Below are 10,431 nucleotides of genomic sequence, written 5' to 3'. Positions count from 1 at the left end.
TCTAAGATCTACAATCTATATTGAGAGTAAAAATGTCTAGAACTAGAGTCTGAGTAAAAATGTCTAGAATCTACTAAATCTAGATCTAGATTTAGTCTAGATCCGTGACCTATCCCATATTTCCCAATAGTGAATAGACGTAGAGTTGCCTGGAAATACATTAAAAACAATATTATTTGGAGTTGTCCCCCCACTCCTAATATTAGTACAGTTCCTTAGTATTGCATATAAACGGAAGTTAAAAGGAAAACGGGTTGATCCTGTGTTTGATTTTAATCATAGAGGCCCATATCGACACCAATGAAATTCTAATAAAAATCTGTTTATACTTGAGTCTAAATCAGGATACTAATCTAGCTCTAGACAGTCTACAATATGTCTTTAATTGTAATTGTTTAAACTTTATGTGATCTATATTCTAGATCTAGATTTAGACTTAATTTAATTATTTACACCAGCCTCTCATTTTACTCTCAATAGTCTCAACTCTCTCAGAATCACTCAGACTTTCTGCGAGTCAGTCAGTGTCAGTACTGAACTCAGTGTCTGCAGGCAGTCATAGTTGAGTGTGGTTACTAAGTCAATACTTGACAGTAATCATATGAGAATGAGTAAATAATAAATGGAGATAATCTAGACAATCTAGTATGATCTAGCAATCTAGATTCTAGATCTAAGTAAAAAGTAAAGAAGATGCCAGATTACTCATCATTACTGAATTGAATAATTTAATATTAATTTAATTGATCTAAATCTAGAATCTAGACATTGATTTAAATTTAAGACATCTATTTTAATATTTATAGATCTAGAATCTATTACAAAATAATTACTACATAGTAGATCTAGATAGTCTAGATCTGTCTAGATTCTAGATAGATTATATTCATAATATACATATTTTAAATATTTAAATTTACATTTAGATCTAGATCTAATTATTATAGATCACATAGAATATAGAGATCTAATTAAAGTTAGATTAGATCTAAAATCTAATACAAGATTTTAAGGTGAAGGTGGATACAATGCAGAGTAAGTTAAATTTAATGTTTGTTTTTTTAAATTCATTTTTTATTACTTGTCTAAAAAAAATCTTGGTGTAGATCTGATAGTTTAGAATAATTTAGCTTATTCCTAGATAATTTAATAAAAATAATTGATTAACATGCAGGACTAGGTTGATGTAGGACATAATCATCTCCTTTTTTTAAGTAAGGTCTGTATTTTAAAAGAAAAGATTTAATCTAGAATTCTCTCTATATAAATAAAATTAAATAGAGAATGATTATCTAGATAAAGAAAATTCTATATATTAAGATTATATATTAATAGCTTTTATATAGCTCTACTCTCATGCTTATAGCATGCTCAGAGCGCTTTGGTCCAATCTCATTTGTGGACCAGTGGGGGGAGGGGGTATCTAGGAGTTGCTTTTCCGTGCTGCCTTTAGGCGCTCAGTAAACACAACTCTGCCCGAGATTAGTTTAATTAAGTTTAACACATGGATATGCATAGGATAGGACATAATTATCTTCTTTGTTGAAGGAATGTCTGTAATTGATAAGATAAGATTTATATAATGGATATATATATACTACACTCAACTGTATTACTAGATAGAGCTAGATCTCACAGTTTAGATGTTCCTTCAGAAACCTCCTGCAAGACATCAGGGGATGACAGTGTCCTATTGTCACAATGTGATGATAGTCCAAAACACTTTTGACGATTTGTGATGCGAATACACACAGTCAGTCAGAATGGGTATTAATTTAAATTCAGATCTCCAGAATCTTTGTCTAGCTAGTCATGTCATAGTTCTAGTTTAGTGCACATAAAGAATAGAAGATGACTACCATGGTGTTACAATGATCTATGATGATCTGTCAAAACTATTTCCAAGTTACACAGTGTAAAACTGAATATTATCCTATTCTACCCTTAGAGCTCTACAAAAATCAAAACTAGACAGTACTCATAAATCATAAAGTTTGAAGTATTGAATAATTACTTAGTACTCATGATCAAAATATATCATAGACATTGGTGTATTAATGTCATTTACAAACTACAGCCATGTAGTATTGTGCCCTTTTCTTTATTTGATAAATCATGTTTAAAAAGTCTTGATTTTAAAAATCTAAATGATCAGGATTTCTTTTATATTAACATGCTTCCATTCAAAACCTTTGGCTTATAATATTTTTATGTAAAGAAGCTTTTTAAAATGTTGCTACATGACCTTTATTTTCCATAACTGTAACAGATATCAGTTTTTTACAGATTGGATCATCATCAAATCTTATGTTTGAATGGATGGCCACCTGGCCATGTATGCGCTTTAGATTATCACAATGATTTTGTGTTGGAACACTGTCCACTTTAATCCCATGTCGTCCGTCATGCACTCCTGGTTTGGACTAGGACATAATAATCTTCATTTCTGAAGAAACTTATCTGTGCCCACCATAATTCTGATCCTGGAATTTCGACAAAAAGCTAATTACATTTTAAGCCGTAATATTATGTAAAAAAAATATTTAATGTAAAGAGCCAAAGCCCTCCACCTTAGACTAACATATATTTTTTTTCACCCAGTAATTTCTTACCATGAGCTTGGGATAAAAGAAAATTGATCACTTTTCACATTCCATACTCACTTTCTCAAATCAATGGTTTTTTTTTGTTGTTGTTTTGTGCCAACTGTGTTTAAATACATATCTTTAATCACTTGAAAACACTTAATAGCACTCTTAGGTGCATAAGCCACAATTGTCAGCGTAGATCTGTGTGTGTGTGTGTGTATGTAGTAAAAAAATTATAAGTGAATTTTCTTCTTAGGTTTCCATAGTAAATAAATACAGTCGGAGCAAACAATACAATTTTATAAAAACAATTCAGTGAACATTTTTTTCAAAACATAATGATGATGAAGAGTTTAGTGCTTTTTTCACAAAAGTGTCAACTAAATGGTGTGTGCATTGTACCCATGTTCACATTCATTAGTGAACTCTTTGTATAGTCACCCTGAGTCTTGACTACATTGTTAGATTTATTTACTTGAACACTCATTGTGTTGTTAAGCTAGTGTTGTTATTGGCTTAATGAGTGCTCCCCCAAACATGGTCTCGGTTCAAGCCATTGCAGCCATTATAAAAAATATCATTTGGTTTACACTTCCTGTTTTTTAAGAACCCATTGAGTTAGTCAGCCTCATGACTGGAGTGTTTCATTTCATTGCTTGTGTAGTTGACTACTCTCATGTCCTTTTTTTTTCCCCCTACCTATATAAAGTAAAGGCTTTATCATTTAGTAGTGAGGTGTAAAAAGCATGGAGTTCATATTTATAAAAGAAGGGCAAATTTTTTTGCTTGCCTTAATATTAAAATGAAAGAATTTTCATGATATGAAGTGGATATAGTGGCACTGAACTGCTTGGTTCACTTAGAAAGTTTTAAATTGATGGATTCTTTTTGTGTCGTATTTCAAACGTGCAATGTTTAAAAAAAAATTTATTGTGTCTTCCATCTCAATTTCATAAATGGCAGTCATAGAGTTAAAGCTGCATATTTTGATCATTAGATTTGTTTTGTGTGTAGATGACATAAAAAAAAATATAGTCAGGGTAAAGTCATTTTGTCAAATGATTTTGTTAGGTACTGTTTCTAAAGCTATAGTCCTGTTTTGATGGAGGTTTAAGCTCTCAATACAGCAATTGTTTTGAACAAGCAAGCAAATGTCCGAAAAAAGATTCAAAGTTCAAGAGTCTCCTGCACTTGTCAGGCTTAGGAAATCCGAGAGTCCCATGGCTGCCACAAAAGCCAGTGAGAGAAAGTTGGCAGCAAGGTTTTACTCCACAGACACTGCCATGGATTACACCCAGGGTTACCGGGAAGATTTGGATGGGGATAAAGCTAATTGCAGGCGTTCAGCAAGCCTGCAGCAGCACAGTACCATAGGTACTGGGGTGTATAAGAAAAATATTCCTGGGGATGTGAACAGTGGCACCTTAGGTACTTATAAGAAGCCTGCACCTGTGGTGCGTCAGAGATTAAAAAGAAAAGATGATTATTATACTGTTGTTGCAGATGGAGAGGATACCCAGAGTGTGCCGACATGGAATACTTACCGTGAGTACATAAACTCTACAGTTCTTAATTATTAACATATATATACATTAAATGAATATTTAATTAAAAAAAAATAAAAAATTTTCTTCTACTTTTTATCCTAAATATAATGTTTATGGAAGTTAATTTTGATATTCAAAGCTATTATTTTGTGTTTCAAAGTAAAAAAGAGTCAGTTTGTAAGCAATTATAATATTTAAAAGAAAATTTATTAACACAACAGTCATTATAAAATTTCAAAATGAAAAATATAATTTTTTATTATATTCCAACCAATAATTGAAAACTTTCTAAAATTTACAACATTTGAAATGGCGTAAACTCTTTGACTAGAATTTCAAACAAAACCAATAAAATGTTATCTGTTGATAAAGAAGAATTTCAGTCTATGCATAGGTACCAGTATCACTTTCTAACACTTAAATGAAAAAGTGAATATTATATTTTAAAGGAATAAACTTTCTGTTGCTTGAAACAAATTTTTTTCAAGTTTGTATTTTTAATAGTGCAAAAATTTTCACATTATTTTCTGTGATTATTATTTTCTTGTACATTTTACATTTATAGTATGATTCTATTATCTTGAATGTATAATATTTGTATTATATCACTGTCACTTGTGCCTGTTTTGTTCCAATCAATATCACCTGTGTTTTATCTTGATTGTTTGCTGTGATCAGTCTACCAGCTACAGCAGCAGGCTCCCAAGCCAGTTTGTATACAGTGCCAGCAAGAGGTAATCATGTTTTGTTTTTGACTCATTCCTGTCTTTAACAATGATGAAACTATCGTTAATCATCTTATATTAGAATCAATATTTAAGCTTTATTACAGCTATCTAAAGAGGTTCGTTCTTTAACATATCATTTCACTAGTTTTTAATGGATGATACTGAAGTCAGGGTTATGTGTGATATCATTGAGGATTTTCATAATTTTAGCACACAGTTATCTGCCCTTTATTTACATTTTTAAGTAATATGGGAGTGATAAGGAGAAATGTGGGGGGCAATATAAGGGAACCTAAAGAAAAATGTAAGAAAAAAGAGGAAGATTTTGAGAGACTGAGAAAAATAGATGGTCTAAGTAAGCAAAGTCAAAGACACTAAATTGAAAAATCACTATTGCCATTTAAATATTTCAAGACTGGCAGTTAATGTACCAGCTCTGCTTTATTACTCCTAGTTTTTTGCCACTAGTTGTGCCACTGTCATAAAACAGGCCTCTAATACTTCCTTCCTATCAATATTATTTTGTGTAATGAATGGAAGAGTTTAGATATTGGAATATGCAGTGCTAAAAAGGTGCACACCAAAATGACCATGTAACTTTTAAAAAACAAAGCTCATCAACACTTCCTATATGTTGTGCACCAGATACACCAAAAAGCTTGCTATTTATAGTTACCCCCCATAGAGGGGTATCTCCAATAAGTGTATTTTGGGAAAAAAATACCATGGCCTTATCATAAAGAACTTTTGATTTTGGAAATGTATTAAATAATAGTAATGATATTAAGAATATCTTGACATAACATATTTTTAGTGTTTGGCTTTTAGTCAGTATTTACCTTTTCAGACTTTCTTTCTGTTCCGTTATGTTCAAATATTTAGATTTTGATGTAATCCTTTGTAGAGTAACTAAATGCCCCATGATGTCTGTGTGTTTTGAAATAGCAAGGATTTACTGTAAATGTTTATCAAATGATTTATTATTTGCTTGGTCTAGTCACTCCTAAGTAGATAATGTTCATTAGATTCATTGATCTATGCATTTTGTGTTTGTCAAATCAACATGTTCACTTGTATGTGTATATCTATACAGGTTCCCAACAAACCTCCACAGTATGGAAAAGAGTGAGTATACTTGTGTCTTAGTGGTTGGGATTATCCAAGTGTAGTGGTAGATTTAAGGACAGTTTACAAGCCACTTATGTTGCATCACTAATGCTTGAGTCATCCTACAATAGTACACATTGTACATGGTTAATTACAGAGTACTTCCCACCAGCTCTCCCCCCCCCCCAGCACACTGAGTCACATCATCTATCCTTTGTAGCTAGCATAGACACTGTGGTCCTGTGGCTTAGGATCACACACCATGTAGGCTTTGCATTTCTTCAATGGCTGGGCCTTGATGTCTGCATGTGATCTTATAAACATCCTGTTGAAGTTAAGGGTAATATGAATCACAAAACAATATCTACAAATATGGGTCAGCAAGCTGTAATTTTAGAAGAGGTACATCTATATATATAACTTTCATACTCATGAATGGTACATCTGCAGTAGTTATTTCTTGATAGTGTTACATAAGTATCACTTGTTTCCTATTAGGATGTATTTAAAATAGAGTTGAGTTTGTAAAAGTCTTATTTGGGGATTATTATTTCAAGTTCTGTGCTAAGATTTAACTTTGAAAGAAATCACAGATCTTCTAGATAGACTTGTATGATTTCAATTATTATCTATTGGAAATATGTTCAATTTAATTAAGACATCCTTAACATTTGATTTGAATTTAGCTAGTCTATGTTTCACTCTGAGATGCTGTCATCAGAAGTCAGGGGCCTCTTACAGTTTTGAACTCTTATTTCTTTCTCTCCTGTCATCAAGATACAGTTTTGTAAGAAAGTCCTCGTTTATTCGATTCTTTATGTTGACTTCTGCATGCTTAGGTCATAGTTTTTTCAAGTGGCACTTGACACCAATGTCATTGTTTTCTCAGCTAGTGGTTTATGAAGAGATGTAGAGACTGTCTGTCACCTTTTTAAAAAAATGTCATTCACATTGTCAATTGCTGTTGGGTTTATGTTTGCAATGATTCTGTCAAAATAGCTGTCCATTGGTTTTTATAAATCATTTATATCATTGACGCAAAGTGCTTCCATCCGGCCCACCAAAACGTCGGCACAAAATATAGACACCCCCCCCCCAGAAGTTCAAAGTGTATCTCTACACCTACGTTAGGGCCCTCACTTTTTTCTAATAGATTACTACCAAGGCATTTAACATTTGTGCGTTCATGAAATAGGACTTTACTTTTTTTGTAGAATATGATACCATTGCTAGCCAACATGTTTTTATAAAGAAAGTGTGGCTGTTTTTAAAAAACAAGAACAACACAATATAAACAGAACGTACACTATTTTTTGAAGTGTAAAGAGAAAATTCAAATATCACAATAATTCAATGTAAATACAAGATCCTCGGGTTTGAAATAAAATAGTTTCAGCTCAATTTCATTGTTTTTCTATCTTTTCCATCATTTCCAGATTGAATTAGGTTGGGCATAACTGATCTAAACCATCTGATGTCCAGATATAGCTACAAGATCAGGGGGTTCTCAACCTGTGGGTCGCAGCCCCCTTGGGGGTTGATTGACGATTCGCCAGGGGTCGCCAAAGATCATCAAAAAAAAAAAAGGATTGTTTTTGTCTAGTCTTCTATTGCTGTGTGTGCAGGGGGGGAGGTCACACAAAGTGGGGGAATTGTGAAAACGGGTCGCTGAGCTTAACAGGTTGAGAAACGCTGCCTCAGTCTATTGGACCACACAAGACTTGTCGATCGTCTTTCGCCATTCTTCTCTATCTTTTGCCTTGGATGGAACCTCTTTCAATGGCAGGCCCGTTCATTCTTATATGTTTTTCCATCACTTTCTCTGTCTGCCTCTTCTTTTTCCTGGTACTTCTCCCTGAAGGAACGTCTTTGCATGTCCTAAGACCTTGTAATATGGCCATAGAGTTTTAGTTTGTGCTTTTGTTGCAATAGTTACCAGGTCATGGCAGGGTCTTATCCCTGCAGTAACCCTGTCTCTTTGTTTGTGATGCGGTCTTTAAACATGATACCTAGGATCCTTCTGTGGCATCTCGACTCCATTGCTTGGATTATTATCATGTTCTACAAAAAAACTAAAGATCCATTCACTTTTCTTGATAGATTCTAAATTCAGAGTCCACTTGTAGTTTCTTCGGCTCTCCATTTCATAAACATACACATTTTAAATGTCATGGTACCAATCGTTCAAAGAAAAAATCAGGCCCCTAACATAGGTACATCAAATACATTTTTCAACCTTTTTTTTTTTTTGGAAAAAGTAATGGGAAAGTTTTGGTGGGTCGGATAAACCACGTCGCGGGTCAGATATGCCCTGCAGGCCATATTATGGCCCTAAGGCAGTTTGCAGCACCCAGTGCTACATCCTGGCAGAACCTGCTCTGCTGATGACCCCAAACTGTATTGGTACTGCTGTTCCTTTGGATACATCAGCTGTGTGGAGAGGGGGAAATTGATGTGTGGGCAATATCATTCCAACCACAGCTAATGCCCAGACTTTCATCTCATTTCCAAGAGAAGATCCTTGATGGCCGCTTCTCGACTGAAGGAGGCCATAGGACCATATATAGGATTGTGTTTTTTTTTTATCATAGTCATTTATATACATATATATATATATATCTATATTATAAAGTAGAATGTGTGGAGTATGTATGTATGTATGTATGTTACTTATAGACATCAAAACCGCTTGACCAATCTTGATAAAACTAGGCAGGAATGTTCCTTGGGTACCAACTTAGACCGTAGTGTATGTATTGTAGCCCTAAAACAAATGTAAGACCCTCAAAAAAAATAAAGTTGTCCGACTCTATTACAGCTATAGTATTTTATGGATCTAGGCCATGTCTACAATGTTGACATGAGAAAAGATAGAAAGGATTTAGACCTAGATCTAATTTTAAGAAATACACTTTGCGCAGATAGTTTTTTACTTTGACACATGAAAAGACAAAAGAAGATCCATTGATTTCATTATATAATAAAATTAACCTTCAATTTTGTGTTTCAAAAGCATTTTTTACATTAATTAGTTCCTTATATCTGTGATTACAGATTTCCTGACGAACATTCTTTCATTAGACAATTCAGTAATGAATCGCGTACTAAATATTAATTCGTTTAATTGTTTACTTTATAATCCCATCCCTAGATCTAAAACTCTAATTCAACTCTAAGATGATAAAACTTCTCTTCGCACAGATAGTTTTATACTTTAACACATAAACATATTAATTAAAGTCCATTCATTTCATATTTTGATCAAATAAACATTCAAATTTGGTTTTCTAAAGCTACATTCGTTTACGAAAGCTGCGAAGCCGAGATAAAGGCCTAGATCTATATTCATTCATGAATCGCGTACTAAAAATTATTTCGTTTTATTGTTACTTTATAATCCCATCCCTAGATCTAAAACTCTAATTCAACACTAAGATGATAAAACTTCTCTTCGCACAGATAGTCTTATACTTTAACACATAAACATATTAATTAAAGTCCATTCATTTCATATTTTGATCATGTAAACATTCAAATTTGGTTTTCTAAAGCTACATTCACTTACGAAAGCTGCGAAGCCGAGTTGAGATAGGCCTACATCTATATTCATTCATGAATCGCGTACTAAAAATTATTTCGTTTAATTGTTCACTTTATAATCCCATTTATTTAACAAAGCTATCGCTCTTTTCGTTTTTAATAGATAATAATGTATCGACTTCGGGTAAACCATTTTCGCAAAACTAATTTTATTTTCGTAGCGAAAGAGAAATAACGTGAAAGGATCATTAGCTACGTTTAACATACATCTAAATCCAATTCACTAGATTATTCAAAAGCAAATGTTTTAATTTTAAAAAATGGATTTAAGCCTATTAGCTATTTTGATTTGATAGCTTCATTCACACTATTTTTACATTGACACATTCGCTTTACTTATTACATTATTATTTCGTTTAATTGTTTACAAAACACTCTCAGTGACCATATCGAAAGTAATGCGCAAATAAAGACCCGCGGGTCGCGGGTAACATATGTCTAGTATATATATATATATATCTCATTGGCCTCCTTCAGTCGTGAAACGACTATGGTTCATCTCGAATACTTTTTCATATGGCTATGGAGCCCTATTTCGGAGAGACACTCCCGTTGCTTTGTCAAAGTGGCTGTCGCTTTGGTGGTAGAGGAGCTGGCCATTTTCTGTGTGGCATGCTTTTCTTCAAGAATCGAGGCCCATGTTTTCTCGATGTCTATAGCTTTCTTGGCCACTGTCTCTCTCCAACTAGTGCGGTCTAAGGCTATCTCTTCCCAATGTTTATTGATTTTAAATCCCTTTTAACGGAGGTGGGACCAGTTTTCTTGAGCCAATATATATATTGTTGTAACCCTGCCTTGCACCAGTGCTTGTGGTGCGTACGAGCGCACTATTGAACCAGAACAAGAAGACTCTAGGATAGA

General features: G+C 33.4%; 1 protein-coding gene across 4 annotated transcripts in view; it reads left to right on the top strand.

Annotated features, from left to right (window-relative positions):
• The first annotated feature begins 220 nt into the window (after positions 1-220).
• Positions 221-10,431, top strand: part of LOC106076797 (N-chimaerin-like) — a 29,905-nt gene continuing 19,694 nt past the window's right edge. The window contains exons 1-5 of one of the 4 annotated variants that reach the window (XM_056004391.1): positions 221-387; positions 948-1,035; positions 4,092-4,133; positions 4,814-4,869; positions 5,957-5,988. In XM_056004391.1, coding sequence (XP_055860366.1) covers positions 1,029-1,035; positions 4,092-4,133; positions 4,814-4,869; positions 5,957-5,988 — 137 coding nt within the window. In that variant the 5' untranslated portion in view covers positions 221-387; positions 948-1,028. Of the gene's footprint in view, positions 388-926; positions 1,036-2,269; positions 4,134-4,813; positions 4,870-5,956; positions 5,989-10,431 lie in introns of those variants that run through there. The other 3 variants (XM_056004390.1, XM_056004388.1, XM_056004389.1) reach the window with 3 other exon arrangements.

Source organism: Biomphalaria glabrata, chromosome 11 (assembly GCF_947242115.1).
Source record: "Biomphalaria glabrata chromosome 11, xgBioGlab47.1, whole genome shotgun sequence".
NCBI lineage: Eukaryota > Metazoa > Mollusca > Gastropoda > Planorbidae > Biomphalaria > Biomphalaria glabrata.
The sequence above is the reverse complement of the archived record's forward strand: the minus strand, read 5'-3'. Positions and strand labels throughout refer to the sequence as shown.